Raw genomic sequence first — 18,192 nt, 5'->3', positions numbered from 1 at the left:
ATGCACCAAAGACTGCACATTTTGGGGCTAACTGTATATTAAATGATCAAAACACACTTTAGAAAACAAAATTAAAACTAAAAAACTCCTGAATGGTCCTCAACAAATGAAATGTGAAATAAGAGAAAATTCGTGAATGATACACAATGTATTAACTTTATTCAAATGAGGGGAATGGATTGAATCTAAGTACTAAATGTATCGTAAAACTTAAGATTTTCTGTATTACAAAATTTTAAGTTTTGAATATAGATTCAACTTTTTATGAAAAATCAAAAAAGCTTATTGAAATATTATAATTTATACTATCACAACAATTTTTAATCATATGTAAATAAGAGACCACAGCCTCTTTGAATATTTTTTAAGCTTGGTAACTTTTTGAAATTGCAAAGCTATATAATTCTACCATTTTAATCGCATAAGAATATATTTTTTTATTTTAAATATTAATTTAGTCTATAAATAATATGTTGAAAGAGTTATAATGTCTAACAATAAAAAAAAAATTACATTTTTTCCAAATGGAAATATGTCTACTCTCATAACAGATTCGAGATCAACTGTTACATGTGGTAGTTTCAGAGCAGAACAAAATTAAATATACAAATAAAAATATCCAATTTCGTGAATAGTTCATTTATTTAAGATGTCTGAAATTCAAATAAAACTGCAATCAAGAAATTAAAATTATAAAGGTATATTTAAATTTTCAATCATTCATAATCTAAAGTCAATAAATATCAGCTGCAAGATATTTATATGATATATGATTTTTTTGATTTGAAACCTAAATGAAGCAAATGTATTTCTACCAACAGTTTGTCATATTAAAAAATCCTTTATCATTTACTTAATTTTAACAGACTCACATATGGATAATTTTTTAGAAAGGAAACAAATTCTTTCTAAAACACTAGTTTTAAATACATAATCATTAAAAGTTTTCTGCTTTTTGCAAATAAAAACATCTTACCCTTCTTTTTATCGCTCCTTATTGATCAAGTTGTTAAAAGAAGTTTTCTTAGAATTATTCTATTTCTTTTCCAATTATGCAGACTTTTAATGTGATTGAGAAATAGAAAGCAAAACAACGATAAAAGGCTTGTCTTAAAATTTTAATAGCTTAGTATCCAAGTATTAATCTAATTTACAAATACAATTGATAGGCTTCAAATAATAAAACCAAATGCTGAGAAAAAATATTTGACAAAAAGCATAAAAAATTCTTATTCTTCAAAATATTAATTAAAAAATGAAAACAATTTGGAGTTTTTAAAAAAAAATTACAGTTCAAATCATGCTTATGTAAACAAATGACAATAGCAAAATGCACGTATAATACAATTTGGAATGATTAGGGACAAAATGTTGGAAGACATTTTATAATTTTTTAAAAAAATTTTAACAAAAGAGTTTAAGATAGAAAAAAAATGTACATTCAGATTATATATATTATTTATTGAATTCTTTTTCTTTTTTTTCAGACTAATACACAAGAAATATCCAAAACTTCCTACAACATTTCACTGCTCTTATGTATTCAATGGAAGTGATCTGAAACAAAAATATTAATTAAGTTTATAAGAAAAATTGTATTTTCATTCAATAATATAACTTGTATTTAAAAATTTATCATTATTTTATTAAGTTATTATTAAAAATATATAATTTAATTGAAATTTTTTTCACTTCCCTGTGAAAATTCACAAATCAATTTATAATTCTTCATGATATTTTTTTTTAAATAATAAATTGTTTGTGTAAATAAACTAATTACTCCTATCAGTTGTAAATGAATAAGATAACTAATAAATATTATTACAAATTCAACTTTAAAAGAAAAAAAAATCAATAATCATACAAGCAAGTGAACAACAGCATTTCCAATTAATTTTGACTAAAATGTATTTAAATTTCCAAATAAAACATTATATTATAGATAATCTACCATTGAAATGAAATATTTATATCATTAAGGAAATATAGCTAAATAAATAGAGAATAGAACCTAACTTATAATTTTTTAAAGATGTTAAATTAATGAAAAATGTTAAAAGAATTATTCTGAATTCTATAACCATAATTTGCTTCTCACAAAAAAAATATCATTCAATTATTATAAAAATCAATATGAAGTTTCAACAATCTAAACCAAAGGTAATATAAATAATGGAAAGTTATCAGTTTCATATAGTTTGGACAATGCATTACCTATTAAATTATTAATGCAATAATTGTCTCAAAATTACTGTTAGTAATGTTCATATTTCTAAACTGTGCTGTCTTTAGCTCAACAAAGCTCTCTAAGTATACTTAAGTTTGTTACTTAATGAACGATTGGGCAGCAAGGTGACAAATAAAGAAGTTTTGGTGAATATCCATAACAATTAGTTGCTATCTGTACTACCAATCCTCATGGCAAACACATTTTACCTAAACTATTATTTGCAAACATTTCAAAACATGTTATGGCACAACTTAGAGCCATGAATCTGTAACAAATTACTGATTAAGTATTTGTGTATGTGTAACATAACTTAACCAAAAATCACATTAAAGCAAGAGAAGATCTAGAATTTCAAGCCTGTAAGATGGCAGAGATGCAAAAACTCAACTGAAAAAGTTAATACATATTGTTTGCTGTTTGTAAATTAATGAATGAAAATTGTTTGACATATAATTGTAGTTACAAAATGCATTAAATCTTATGTATATATTGTTATTGGTTTTTTATAACACTGGATACAGAAGCATTATTAATATTATTCTAGAATAGACACTGAAAAACAAGGTATATTATTCAGAATCTCGCAACATTAATTATATAGTGAAATTTGAAATACAATTTCATACTTATGACTTAATAAACTTATCTTCAAGTTTATAAAAAAAAACTGCACAGTTTTTAATAGAAACAGGAGCTTTACAACTTACAAGCTACAGTATTATAAACATAATACGAAAGAAATACTGAATTACATATGCAAAATTGAGAGTGATTTTATCATATATATTTGGAAAATAAAGAAGTTACTCACACTGTCGTTCTTGCTTGTGCTTTTCAGCCCAGAAAGCCTTATTTTCGGGTGTATTAACTACAATTGAAAAATGTTTTTTTAGAAACAATTTTAAAAAAACATTAAAAAAAAGTTAAAGGTTGCCTTTGTTATTTTTTTTAATTAACAACTTAAAATTATAAACACATTTTTGGGAAACTGTACTCAAGGGAACAAATTTTAAACTAATTACATCTTTCATAAAAATCAATCCTAAAACTGATCACTTTTACAAAAAGATGTAGCTTTATAATATTACGATGATATACAATTTCTAAGAAAAATATTTCTACTTCAGCATCTATAGCTCATAATTTAGGACACAATAAGAAGTATTAAGATATTCACACATCAACCAACTATAATTGGGGGGAGGGGGGGAGAAAATATTTCTTATTGATTTGGCAAAAAGAAACATCATCTGATATTAAATATTAAATCTAGCTTTTAACAAATCTATTTGGATTTGATATATGTTTCCTATACATAAGTGTATTCATTTATTTTATGTAATTAAGAAAATCAATTTATACTTAAATAAATTACATAAAGATAAAACTAGAAAAAATTTACCATAGCTTTCAGTAGCTCTTAATTCATAAGTGTTAATTTTTGAAAAAATATGTAGATTTCAATTTATATGCGATAATACATATCCCTCTCACATTTTTTTTTTAATACCACTAAAAATTTAATGCTGGTAAAATCAATGATATAAACATATACTTTCAAAACTTAATAAATGTCTATAAATAAAATAAATATAATATAAATATCTATAAAATTGATGAATATTATACATGTATTAATGTAGCAATACATTTTAAATAATTAGCAAAACCAAAGAACTAGTCACAACAACTGGCTCAGTTTTTAGTAGTTTATGTGAAACACCATGATCTCTAGATAAGTCAATGTCACTTTCTTCTAGTTGTCCTGAAATCTTAAAATCACTGTTTTCTTCTATATTCTCTACAGGTTAAATCTTCAACAGAATTTCCCAATCACAGCCACAATACCAAATTTGGTATTCACATTTAGCAGGAAAGCTCATGATCACTAGATGCATTGTCAATAGTAGTTCTTGCTTGTTTCTCTAAGTTTGAAAGACATTTTTAAAAAAGTATTCCTTTTGGGATGAACACTTGGTACAATTATCTAGCCATAGCCACATCATATTTCTATATCCTATATTTCATATGAAATCCCATAATCCCCTAAGTATATTTTCTATTTTTGAAAGGTATAGCAAATTACTGATTTTACCAACTTCATTTCAGTTTTTTATGCCTGTTCCAAACACAACTAATCATAAGGATTAATGTGTACTCTTTCAGCAAGCATAAATTAAAATACTTCTTTTTTTGTAGTGATAATATTTAAATTATCCAAGCTGGGGGAACAGATGGATTTCAAAAACAACTAGTGAAAAAAAAATATTTATCAATATTATTAAATATTGCATGCAACTCATTTCATCAAATTCAGTAGCTCCTCTTCAATTGCATAAAAAAGAATATTTTATTCGATTAAATAAGAATATTTTATTTAAAATTCACAATAGAAATAATACAGAGTCTGTTCTACTACACAGAAAGGTCGATACTGTGCAATGCAAATATAAACTGTACAGTTTATCAAGAAAAGTTTCTGAATATTAGTTACTGTTGATACTTATAAATGTTAAATTCAGGTGTTATAAATGTTCATTTCTATTTGAAAGAATGTGCTCTTTAAAAATATATAAATTTCATTCTATAAGGGATCATCTGCATATTTATATTTGTATACTCTTCAAATGTCCCAATTGCAACTCCCAATTTTTCATTTTTTAACTGACTCCATATAAACAGAAACCCCTAGATAAAAAATTTTAGACCAAATGGTTCAAAATAATTGGAAATATACAAGAAAAAGATTTTGGAACTTTTCAATATGCACAAATATAACAAGAAGGTTATTTTACAAATAGTTTCATTTATAAGTTTTTATTTCGATTGTTAATATGATAACTTAGTTCTAAAAAATTTCTACAGGTACAAGAATTTACAGTTTTATTATGCAGTAATTAGTTTCAAAATAAAGTGCAGTATCCAATTACTTTGATAGAATGTACCATATGCAAATAACATTCCATTATAGTATCTTTTAAACCACTAATTCTCTACAAAGGTACTTTACAAGACATTGGAAGAAAGAATAGTACCTTTCTCATTAAACTGAATCATCCCTGAACTAGGAAATAGTTATCCATATCAAAGATCCTTCAGATGATACCTAGCTAGGATTGGGTTCATTATAACTTATGCAATCCTACTATTTACAGTCTCGTATTTTTTTTTATATCGGTAATATCTGTAATAAAAAATTGAACAGACAGCTATGACATACTGAAGGTCATTACAAATGAAAACTCCTAGTTTGCACTTAACATAATAGACACAACAGATATGACATTGCAGAATGATTATAACTCTTCGAGTTTGTCTTCTTCAGCCACTTTTTTTAATAATCTAATTCCTACTTCAGAATTCATAGCTGATATAAGGGAACGTATATAAACTGAATGACATATATAAACAAGATTTATTATAACAAATTTTAGAAGTTATGAGAAGTTTACCTTTCCTATGGATAAATAAGAAGAATGGAAAAGTTAAAATTACTGATCCAACTAGAAATCTAGGCAGCCAAAAGTTGTCCCAGTGAAACTTGTATGGAAATCGAGCTATTTTAGCTGCATAAGTATATGGATATTTCATCTGCTTTCTTTGAACATCCATTTTGTTACTCTGAAAAAAAATGTCAAATTAAAGCCATATTTATAAAAACAAATGAATAATAAAGGTAGCAGAGTAAAAAAAATTATACAAAAAATTTATTATTTATAAATTAAATAAATATAAAGACACAAGTAATTTAAAAGTAAGCATCAGATATAGCAGTATATATATATATAAATAAAAAGGAAGTTAATAAATAACTAAGGAAACTGCTAAGAAATGTTGAAACATTAAAATATCACAATACTGTTACTTTGATACATCATTAATTTTTAATATGTAAACATCTCATAACTGTCAAGGCTGCTTAATTTTATTTTCATTGATAATTAAGAACATGCCTTGCATGATCTTAATTTACAGCAACTGATAGGATAATAAACATGATCCTTCTTTTTGGTATATGTGGGTAAAAGCACTCGTCTTTAATCTGTTGATTCTGCTTATTATTGGAATGTATTTGAACAATGAAACTAAAAGAACAGTATATTATTTGTTCACTAAATATATATTGGTAAAAACATATTTAACCATATTCAATTATTTTTATAAAAAAGAAGAAAAAAAAGTTTCATTTCATTGCCAGAGAGCTTGGTGTGGAAAATATATGTTTTATCTGTCATAAATGTTTTGCTACTTACATCAAAATAGTTCATTTTCATGCAATTTATAGTCACTGTTATATAAAAGACAGCCAAACCCCTTAAAATTCTCTAAAGAAAGGGCTCGAATAATCCCCTAAATATCTGTCTGAGGATGCATGTAAAGTGGACTGAGGTTGTTTAGTAACTGCATGTTACTGAAATCATTGTTTGAGGACTGGGGTAACTTATAAACAAATAGATGCAAATGGATTACATGGACAGTGAAATAACCCCACACTAAAAACAAACTGTCTGATTAAGGTTTCATTTTCATAAAAGCAGATAGTTGTAATAGCTTGCATTACATACCTAAAATCTTTTCAGATACCATAGCTGTCACTAATATGATCACTTCCGAACTTAGGAATTTTGATAACATTAACAGACTGAAAACCAAATTGAGTAAAAATCAGCTACAGTCAAGCCTCACCTAATGAGCAAAAATGTAAAAAAGTGACTTGCTTCACGAAAAATGTTTCGCAGAACAAGTGATGAGGAGACACCATGGGGTGGCTACTAATTTGAAAGAAGCCTTATATCTACATGGAAAAAGTTTTGGCTACACATCATTGTCAACTACAACTCGGAAGAGTTTCAGCAAGTGCCTGTGAAGCCTTAGCGATGAGATTGAGTCTTGTGGTTGATGACTGTAGGGCTAAAAGTGTGTAGCAACAACATTAATGAGCTAATCGAAAAACATTACTAGAACTATCAAAGAGCTGATGCAGTTGCATTCTTTATTGCAACAATATGCTGTGTAGGTGATTCAGTCAGGAAAAGAAGAGAAACAACAATTTTCTAGTGACATAAAGATGCTAAGAGTACGGGAAATTATTACATCGTGTGTTGAAATGCATCACCCTGAGAAGGCAGTAGCTATGTGCCCTAAAAATTCATTTAATGAGAATGCTATCTCATTTTTGTCAAATTTTGTCAAATGTCTTTAGATCATTTTCTTATAATAAATAAGCATGCATTATAAATAAATAATTACATTAGCATAAATTTCTTAGAGTATTTTTTCATAATGGAATGTTCTATTTTACATGGATTCCTAAGGGGAAAAAATATTTTACTTAATGAATAAGGTAAAGATTTATGCTCTTTAAACAAAGTTCCACTGCATATTTGTACAACATTATTAGAAAAGAAAAATAGTTATCTCAAGGTTATCTATAATTTATTTCAGATATAAAAATTTTTTAAAAATTCCTAGTTGTTGATTATCCACAATTATTCTCTTAACTGTTCATTTATATATATATTATTCATAATTGAACAGATTTTTAAAAATTTGTTAAATGTTGGTGCATGCAAAGTTTTAAAAAGGCAAACACCCCACTCATTTTAACATTCACTGAAGAATTTTCTTCCAACACATTTTAGAATCTCCATTGAAATCATCAGCATTTTTGCTAACTCTTATTCAAAAATAACTCATGTTTTGTCAACAAAGAAGACAGTGCCACATTGACTCATTTTAGTTAAGTTATCAAGGCTGCTAGAATTTGAATTTTATCTCAGACACTCAAATCCATTCTTTTTCATATATTTTGTTTTTATCTCAGACTATGATTTAATTGACAGTGTATCTTGCAGTTTATCTATACATTGAAATCAATAAAGACAAAAAGGAGGTGAATTTGTTTTGTCTTAATTGGAACTCATTACATCTCATTGAAAAAATTATTTCAGATATTATCTTACAGTTGAAGTAAGAAATTCTATGAACCTCTGTTATTAACACTGGTTGAAAATGAAAACCATCAATTTTTTACTTGATAGCAATAAACAATATAGGAATTACACACACAAATACATATATATTGTGAACATCTGACAGTTATACTAAATTTGACCAAAGAATTTTGATAATATTAAGGAAATTCACACAACATTTATGAATTCATAGTCATAGTTATCACACTAGCAATGCCAATTGTATAAATAAATTTAATTTGAGGTTACAAAACAATTACATAAGTAACATTAAAATGACATAATCAAGTCTAAGTTTTATTTTGTGGAATCTTCTATTGAAGATTATTAAGTTTTTGAATCATCTTTATATTTTACAGTTGAAATAAAAGTGAAAAACAGAATTTCAATGCACTTTCCAAAACATAATAATGAAGATGAAAGAATAATAAATTAATTTAATCCATTTTTTTAGGAAATTGAAAAATTTACTCATTACTGGACAAGAAAAATTTAGTTTTTTAATAAATCTTCTTTACAATATTATTATTAAAAAAAAAGAACAGTAAAGAAGAAAATTAAAAACTCAGTGAGAAAGGAGCAAAATATTTAATACCTTTCACAAACACACAATTTTAGAACTAATAGTCTCATCCTACTAACACATTAAAAATAAATATTCAATAGACTTTGTACATTCTAGACATGTGATTAATAACTGCTATCATTTAAACAGGGGTGTTTGTGGGACCCCAAAAAATCCCCTGAAACTTTTACGGACTTACTACCGACATTTTGGAGTTTCGAGAAGGGGGGGTGGAAATGAAAAATTACAATTATGAAGTATTGAATGACCTAATTATAAAAGTTCAATGAATTACTGTTTTTGCAAAATTACTAACCATTAATTTTGAAAAATTAAGACTTTGAACCCAGGTCACGTGATCGCACATCTGGTCGAACGAAGTCTCTCCCTTTTTTTTCTGCCCCGCCTACTTGCCGAAAAGAATCCAGAAGAGAATGTCCGGGAACCGGGGGAATGAGTCGTAACTCGCAATAAGGAAAGAACAAAAAAGAAGTTTTTTCCCCCTTTTCACGCATTATCACTGCCTTTGGAGAAAGAAAGGAAAAGTTTTCACCACACACACTGACCTTGCGTTTTCTGCTTTCAAAGCAAACAAAATTACCCAGATCAAAATAAATAATTCATTATTATTCCTACTTCCTTTTGAACGACGATCCCCAGAATTTCCGGGTATCGAAGTTCAAAATCCCCGGAATTCCGGGGTTTCCCCGGAGCACAAACACCCCTGTTTAAATCTTAATAAACTCGGCTCAATAAAAAAAGTTTTAAAATTTTGTCGAAATAGTCTTTGTGAATAATTATAATGATGAGTAGATTTTAGATTTATTCATAAACAAATAAATTCAAATGTTGCTTTCATTAGCTTTTATGAAAAATTAATGCTATTATAAAAAAATGTAAAATAAATCTCAGAATTGTTAAATCGATTTGAATTGTAGGTATTTTTTCCGTTGTGTCCCTGTTAAAATTGCTGTTACTTTTTCATTAGAGGCCTTTAATTGGCAGATTTTGGCAATTTCCTAAATATAAACTACTTCTTCTTATAAAAATAAAAGATTGCAAATCATTAAAAACACTTATTTCATTCTTAATCATGCAAAAGATAATAATAAGTGAAAAAATCAAAATTAACAACGATAGCAAGCACCTTTTTGCAATTATCTGCTAATATGGGTAATAAATTAGATCTTTGGGTGGATATGACTTCACATGTACACTCCTAAACAGACTGATGATTTCCAATAGCTGTTGTAAGCCTCTAATATAAAATTAAATAACACCCAATAAATGTGGTGGGTCACCAACAATTAAAAAAGGCATATAATAAAAAAAATAATGTGTTGCATGGCTAATCTTGGCTAACACTTAACACCATTAATAAAAAGTTTGTTGTTCAGGGAGATGTTTCGAGAAGATGTAACAAAAAGGTAAACTCAAAAGACTTCAGCAAAGAGTAAAAAAGATGATAAAGGTTCAGTCTAGAAACTTAAGATTTTTCTTTTAAAAGTTGAATCATTGTGAATAAAAAGGATAAAACAAATGAATTCATTTAAAAAATATAATTATGTCCAAGAAAAATAAAAGTTTTGTAGTCAATGTGCTATTTTCTAATTCTTTTCAGATGAAACCCTTTCTTGGTCAAGACACAATGAATGTATGTATTCACATAACTAATGATTTGAGAAATTTGTTTAGGATATAATGCTAACAGAAAATGTCTTTAAGTAAAAAACAGTCACCAAAAGTGTTGAATGATTGCGAGAAATTTATATAATATACTTTTTTAAAAGGAAGTAGAACTCGTAATAAATAAAAAAATAAACTATAATTAGTGAATCGGAAACAAATAAACATGGTATTTTAGAAACATATTAGGGGGAAAAACATAACATGTAAGTTTATAATTTTCTTATTTGTAAATTAAAAAGAAAACATAATTGAAACAATTATTGATTTGTTTTAAGAATGTATCAGATATGAAAATAATGACCACAGAGAGGAAAAAATTAAATTTTTTTTAATAATATTCATGCATTAATGCAATGCTTTCATACAAAAGTTTCTCCCAAAAATGTTCTTGTTTATTAATTACAAATGTTTTAACAGAACGCCTTACTTGTTCAGAAATTGATTATATATTATTATTTCTTTCTATTTTGAAAACTTGCCGCATTCCAAACCTTACGGAAATGTAAGGGCATTCAAAGGTTATAAACAAGCCGAATAGTTAAATTAATGAAAACTGAATGCTGAAGAAGTTGAAAATGGTGACCATTCTCAGCCATTTATATAAAATATTTATTTATAAATATAAAATTTAATTTTTTACTTACAAGATATAAAATTGCACTCAAAAATCAATGATACTCCAGCACTCCAATATCAAAACGAACACATCACATAGATATTCGCTACAAATATTATCAATGATGCACTTTCTGTTCTCTTGTTTCGTAAACGTAGTTTAAATTTTGTTCACTAGGGAAAAAAAAGATGTGGAGCATTCCTAGCATAAAAGGCTGATTATCCATTTATACAAAATGTATAATTCTAAATGAGGATGTATATATTCTCAGAATAATTTCTGCGATTCCTGGTGGCCTATTTTTTAGACAAATTTGAAGATAGTATTTAACTTAATATGCTAATATTCACCATGCTTTCATGGCGTCTTTCTTCCAACTGAAAATTTCATCAGAAAATCAATTTGAAAAAGAAAATTTTAGGCAAAATTCTAAATTTATTAAGAAAATGAAAGGAAAACAAACTATTTTCCTAGATTTTTCACATAAAAAATTAAGTATATGTGCTTAATAGTTTGTTTATGGGTTTTTTTTATTTGTTTTTTTAAATACGTTACAAAAAAAATATTGTTCAAAAAATTTTGTTGAAACATTCCATTTACATAATTATTTTTTCAGAAAATAAGACTAATTTTTAATATGAAGTTTCCAAAATTATATTTCTTTCTCATGAGTCATAAAATTTTCCTATCACCTATTACAGTCCAAGAAAGAGTCGTACTATTTCTATATAAAATATTAATAAAATTGTAATTTGATGTCCTAATATGATCTTATCTTCCCTCATTTTATTTATATTCGGGAACATGTTAATTTTTACGTGTTTTCAAAGCATGCTTTATTCATTTTTGTGTAAATAACGATTTCTGTTTCACGCGGGATTGATACCTGCATATGACGCACTTACCGAAAATCTGGCAATCCGGGCGCCATTGATATCCGTTCTATTTTAATGGTGCCACTTTATTTTAATGCAAAGTTTCCAAAGAATGTTCTGTTGCCCATCGGTAAGTTAGAATCTTTTTCAAGTTTATGGCAGAATGTTTATAAATTGGTTGTGGAAGTTGTATGAATTCAGAATGACAAAAAAAGCTTGTTTTTGTTCAATAGATTGCTTTGAAGTGTGTAAATTATTGTATATGCCGCCTACTAACACGTTATTTATTTTCTGGCGGTGGAGATTGAAACATTTCATCAATTAAAGTTAAAGAGAATGTAAACATGTGCTTGTTTCTTAGGAAACTGATATTGTTCATGCCGGTGTGTTCAAATTGATCTTAATCTTCAAGGTCAATGTGAGTATTAAAAAAATTAATGCAACTTTCAAATTACTGATCATCCATTAAAGTTTCTCATCAGAATTTATGAACTTCAATTCTGTTAATTGATTTGTGCAAAATTAATATTTTAAAGAATTTGTCTGAGGTCTATGATGGGGTTCTACGTTTGGAATTAGAGTGTTTAATTTACAAAAGATATCTGTGAATTAATTATTGTTACATGAATTCATTAACTGATAAATGTTAAATCATTTTAATATCGTGTTTCAGTAATTCGTTTTAACGTTGAATAAAGTAATTATTTTATTCATTACTATAAAATTTTGTCCTAATTATTTATATATTGTGCTCTTTTTTTTCTTTTTTTTTTTACAGTGATATAATCATTTATGTTTAAAATAATTCTTTTTACTATCCCATTCAGTTTACAAATAAAACGTTGTCATAAGTTTTATAATAAAGATTTTCTTTATATATATATAATCTGTATGTTGGGGAGGGGGAAAGAGATTTTTCTCTATATTAATGATGGCTGGTTATACTGTTAAAATGCAATTGAATTTCTCAATTCTGTTTGTGGCTATATTTTTCTTGATGCAAGATCTTGTAAAATGTTTAAATGTATTTATCTTATTTTGTGATTTTTTTTATAATGTCATATGTAAAAATTTATAATATGATTATCCCTATTCATGGTTTTCTGTATTAAATTAATTTTTGTCTTTTTAATGCTATTGGCCAGTTTTGTTAAGCCAGGGCCCAAACAAAAATCTAGCAAATCTTAGTAATAATTATCATCGCCCAGATAATAATGCTGAATAGTGGTACTAACAGAATACCATCAACATTAATTGTTTATCACTTGAGTTTGATTATAGAAAAGCCTTTTTGTTAATTCAGCAGCTAAAAAATATACTTGAATATAGCGAGGATTATAATCTTGCATTTAAAAATAGGCGAGAAATTTCAAATAATGTGACCATAAGTTGTATATAGTGTAAGAATGCTAAAATTGCAATTTAATTAAATAACTATATTTTAATAGTCTTTGGGATTATTATGTAGCATATAATTTAATGAAAGTTTCTTTCTAATTTATTATGAGGAAGAAAGTATTAATTAGGATGCATTTCTGATTTTTTTAAAAATTATTCAATTAAAATATTGAAGTATTCCTTCCACCTCTAAATTTTTAACTTCATGATACTATCTGTCTTTTTATTGCTGCTTGAATAACTTAAAATTAATATATATAATTCATATAATATATTTGTGTATTTATTTTTATATCTATGCTAATGAAAAAATTACTATTAATTTTATTTCTCTTTATTATTAAATTTAAAATTAACCCTTGATCATAAGTTTATAAGTGTGTGTATATATATTTATATAAATTGCTTATGCTTTCTTATAAACACAATAATTTGAATGTTAGGAAGGTAAAAATTTGATGTGATATCTTAGATGGATCATTCAATTTTAAAGGAATGCAAATGTTGCAGGGTGCATTTTCTCTCATCCAAAATTTCGTGACAATAAAAGACAGGATGATAATTCAAGTTAGTGAAATTTTCAACTTATCATAATGAACAATATTTGTAATAGTTTTTTTTTTTATTTATTTATTTTTTCCCTTTTATTTGCACAGTTTTATAAAAGCTCTAAACACTGGAAATTAGTTTTAAACCTCCTAACTTCACTTACTTTATAATCTAAGGATGTGATAACTTGTGAGAAAGTTCTCACCAATAGAAATCCCTCCCATCCTCAGATCTCTAACTCTTATCAATTAAAAGAAGAAATGGTGGTGTGAAATTTTTAATTTCTTGCTGCATTCCGGAACAAAAGATGTAATTACCTTCTGGCTTGCCAACAGGATTTTTTTTTTTTTTTTTTTTTTTTTTGCAGTAATTAAAATTTTGCATTTTTGAGATTTGATTAGTTCACATGAATTTGATAATGGGGATAAATTATTATAAAAGTTTACTATGACATATATTAGATTCAGATTTCAATATCAGTTTCCTCTGTGTCATTAAAACTTCACAATTCATATTTGTGTCAAATGTGCTATCATATTTTTTCAAATGTGCTATATAATTTTGAATTCTCAGTATATTTTGCTGTAGGGAAATCGCATTACGACTTAAGGAAATGTGCTTTTAGATTAAGTATGTGATTATGAAAATATAGTTGCAACATCATATTATTTTGATCCATTTATTCTCAGACTGTCCTTTTTAGTTTTAAAATTCTCCTTCCTTGCTTTTTTTTTTATTGCAAATATTTTTTGACTTATCACAGACAATGTAAGAATCAATATTAAAAGGTAGACTGTGATTAATGTAAAAACAATTTTTAACAAACTAGTTTTGCATTTTTTTTATTGATTAGCTATCTGGTTACAGAAGCATTTCCAAAAATGGCTATAATTTTACAAAATACCGTTGAACGTGCTGTGTGCATTTTTGTAAAATTTTAATTGTTTTTTAGACTTGTTAAAAAAATTTACATTTTTGTCTTTTTCTTTTATTGTTAATATGAATTTTATTTTCGTAGTTTCAGTGTCAAGATAATACAACAGTATTTCGTGCAAAAAGTTATAGGAATAAAAAAGAAATCTGCATTTGCATATAATATGCTGATTGTTTGTGATTTAGAAAGATTAGAATATAATCTTTTTTGCCTTTTTATATTTTATTAATGCTAAGTAATATAAATATTACATAAACAATTATCTTGTTTATATGTATCTCGCTAGAATGTATTAGACTTTTTTTTTGACTTTATCAAATTTGTTTCTTTATTATAGCAACATATATAAAATTATTCTTCAAATTATTATATATATATTACTAAGTGTAATAAAGCAATATACCAGTGTTTAGTAGAGAAAAATAGTACTGTTTCGTATGTTAAATATAACCCAAAACTTAAATTCAGTGCCATAAATTTCAGCAATTTTTGCTGAATCAAAATAGTAAAGGTAATTTTTTTTAACACTTGGTTTGGCAGTATGCCCATCAGAGCATCATCAAATACTTGCATACATGTTCACTTTTATTATCAATAGAGATTATGTGGTATGAGCAAAAGATCTTTGTTTCAGTACTTCCTACTAAGGATCGTTCTTCCTTTAAAGCTAGTATACAGTACACTCCCGATTATCCGCGGAATTGGGTGGCGCGGCCGCCGCGGATAACAAAAATCGCCAATAATCCGAAAAACGCTAAAAACGGGTATTGCAAAACAGAAAACAGTCATTCCAACTTTGAAAAATCGTTTTATGTACAATAAAACGTAAAATAAACAGCAGGAAATGTTTAACTAACGCTTAATATTTTAGTATATCACTCAAAACTAACCTAAAATGAATTTTGTCAATGAAAACAGAAAAGTGCTTTGTACTTACGAGAGGCGTCAAGGATACACAGAAAAATTAATATATATGTACTGTTTTAATACTGTAATATATTATGTAATTACAAAAGCATAACTGTAAAACTACACCTTTTTGAAGAAATCAGTCATTTGTGTTTGCTTCTTGCTTTGGAAGCATTTTCTCTTTGCTTGAAAACAAACAAACAAACAAAAAATACTTAGTGCGACAGGCGCGGATAAACCGCCCGCGGATAATCGGGAGTCTACTGTATTTATTAAAAATAATTACAAATAACTCAAATATCAAGAATGAGAAATGTCATGGTCTTTTATAATATTAGGAATAAATATAACATGATATATATATATATCGGGATTTTTCAAGCTATTGACTGTCTTTTTTGTTTATTGTTAGGTTCATTCCTTGTAACTTCAAGAAAAGAAATATAAGAGAATTGCAGAACAGCATCTTATTAATTATAGTATAATCTAAAATGGATCCTAGCAACATGACATATGAAATGCAGCAAGAGAGACCGCATGGTTGTGAGATTTGCGGTAAAAGGTTTAAAAAAGGTAACCAACTTAGACAACATTTAATTATTCACAAACCACCAGATAAACGACCTTACAGCTGCTATATCTGTGAAAGAACTTTCAATAGATCTCATCATCTAAAGCTTCATGTGATTGCCCATACTAAACAAAGTCCTTATCGTTGTGAAATCTGTGGCAGGGGGTGCAACCAGATGAGTAATCTAAGACGTCATTTACAAACTCACGAGTCAGAAAGAAATCATGCCTGTGAATATTGTGGTAAAACCTATGTAGAAGAAACTACTCTTCAAAAACATTTATTAAAACACACTCAAAAGAGTGTATACCAGTGCGATTCGTGTGATAAAACTTTTTACAAAGCTGGAAATTTAGAAAAACATGCCTTAGTTCATAATACTGATCGGCCTTATATGTGTACAATATGTAATAAAGGCTTTGTTAGAGAAAGTAGTTTAAAGCAGCATCTGGCTACACATACTGAAGATGACCCACACAGTTGTGATGTGTGTGGACGACGGTTTAGACGCCTGGGTAATTTTGAAAATCATTTGATTACACATACTGGGTATACACCTCATGTTTGTGATATCTGTGGAAAAAAATTTCTTCAAGTTGGAAGTTACCGGCGTCATTTGCGTTCACATAATGAGGGTTTGAAAGAAGCAACTCGAATTAATCTTGAAGGGAGAAATGATACAACAATGTATTTATTGCAAGATGATGTTGATGATGGATTGGAAGATGATGAGGACGATGGTTCTAACATAATGGCACCTGAAATTTCCATCAGAGAATATGATAGTGAAAATATGATATTAAATACTATGGAAGGTGAAACTTTAATGATTGGTGAGCCCGATGGTCAAGGGAATGTTACTGTCATAGGATCAGCATGTTCGATGGAAGATATTCAGAATTTAGGAGGTGATGGAAAAGAGTATTATTTAATTGAAGTAAAAGATTGTACAGATAATGGAGAAGTTGAAGCTAAAGTGTTTGAATAATATTAATATGAATTCATTGCATTTTGTTTTCAGCAAAAGCAATTTGTGTAAAAGTAGTTTTGTTTTCTGTAATAAACTTAAGTTGACTCATTTGGTGTTTTCTCTTTCTATTTGATGCTCTTTGATTTGATTTAAATAAGGAATTTTTATTCGAGCATGCTATTTCTTAACTTGGGACAAAAACTCATTTATCCTTATAATTAATTCTGTTTAAAAACATCTGATATTTCATGTTTGCTTATGTTTTAAAACAGGAAGTTGATTTTTTTTAATTATTATTATTATTAGAAAAGACATTTAAATTACACTATTAACATAATCAAATATTAATTTTTGTATTAAACACACATTGCACTTATAAAAATTATTCAGTTTTTCAATCCCTAATATCTTCTTATCAAATAGGAACTAAATTCTTGATGAATGTCTAATTTAGATTATTCTCAAAGGTTGAAGGGAGGAGGGGCTTAGCACAGCTGTGTTGCTTTCCTTCCATTTTTGTTTGAATTTCTGATCATTCCTTGTTATAGATGTTTTAATCCTTCATTAAGATAAATTAACCGATTATTATCCATTAATACTTTAAATTCATTTAATATTTATATTATTTTAGATAAATATTAAATGGAAGTTGCAAGATTATAATAAAAGGCATTTAAGTTTTTTTAAATATACATGTTGATTTGCCTTTACTGTAATTTAGATATTTCCTGACTTCTATTCTGCAAGTGTTTAGCCAGGTGGATGCATGACAAACAATTTAAATTTTCTTGCTCTTTATAAATTTAAGAAAAGAATGCAAAAGTTGTTTTGTTTAAAAAATCAAAGTTTGAATTTTAAATTATACTTTACATCAATTTGACTTTAACAAGTTTCTGATCTATGAAAAGAAA

The 18,192-nt window shown here is 27.0% G+C and overlaps 2 protein-coding genes across 5 annotated transcripts; one reads left to right on the top strand and one right to left on the bottom strand.

Annotated features, from left to right (window-relative positions):
- Window positions 1–1,440: 1,440 nt before the first annotated feature.
- Window positions 1,441–11,252, bottom strand: LOC129985195 (uncharacterized). The gene is made up of 4 exons (XM_056095133.1): window positions 11,104–11,252; window positions 5,683–5,851; window positions 3,042–3,098; window positions 1,441–1,557 (listed from the first exon to the last, which is right to left on the bottom strand). Exons 2-4 carry the CDS (start codon window positions 5,840–5,842, stop codon window positions 1,544–1,546), a joined length of 231 nt encoding a protein of 76 aa, XP_055951108.1. The 5' UTR covers window positions 5,843–5,851; window positions 11,104–11,252; the 3' UTR covers window positions 1,441–1,543.
- Window positions 11,253–11,798: 546 nt separating this feature from the next.
- Window positions 11,799–17,389, top strand: LOC129985281 (zinc finger protein 596-like). Of its 4 annotated transcripts, none has more exons than XM_056095254.1 (3): window positions 11,799–12,080; window positions 13,842–13,915; window positions 16,153–17,389. In XM_056095254.1, the coding sequence occupies exon 3, from the start codon at window positions 16,232–16,234 to the stop codon at window positions 17,297–17,299; it is 1,068 nt and encodes a 355-aa protein (XP_055951229.1). In that variant the 5' UTR covers window positions 11,799–12,080; window positions 13,842–13,915; window positions 16,153–16,231; the 3' UTR covers window positions 17,300–17,389. The 4 variants fall into 4 exon arrangements, with proteins under 4 accessions (XP_055951229.1, XP_055951228.1, XP_055951226.1 ...); XM_056095253.1 differs by having other exon boundaries at window positions 13,792–13,915; XM_056095251.1 differs by lacking the exon at window positions 13,842–13,915 and having other exon boundaries at window positions 11,801–12,080.
- The last annotated feature ends 803 nt before the right edge of the window (window positions 17,390–18,192 follow it).

The sequence above is a fragment of the Argiope bruennichi genome, chromosome 9 (genome assembly GCF_947563725.1).
Source record: "Argiope bruennichi chromosome 9, qqArgBrue1.1, whole genome shotgun sequence".
NCBI lineage: Eukaryota > Metazoa > Arthropoda > Arachnida > Araneae > Araneidae > Argiope > Argiope bruennichi.
This window is presented reverse-complemented; position numbering and strand designations above follow the sequence as displayed.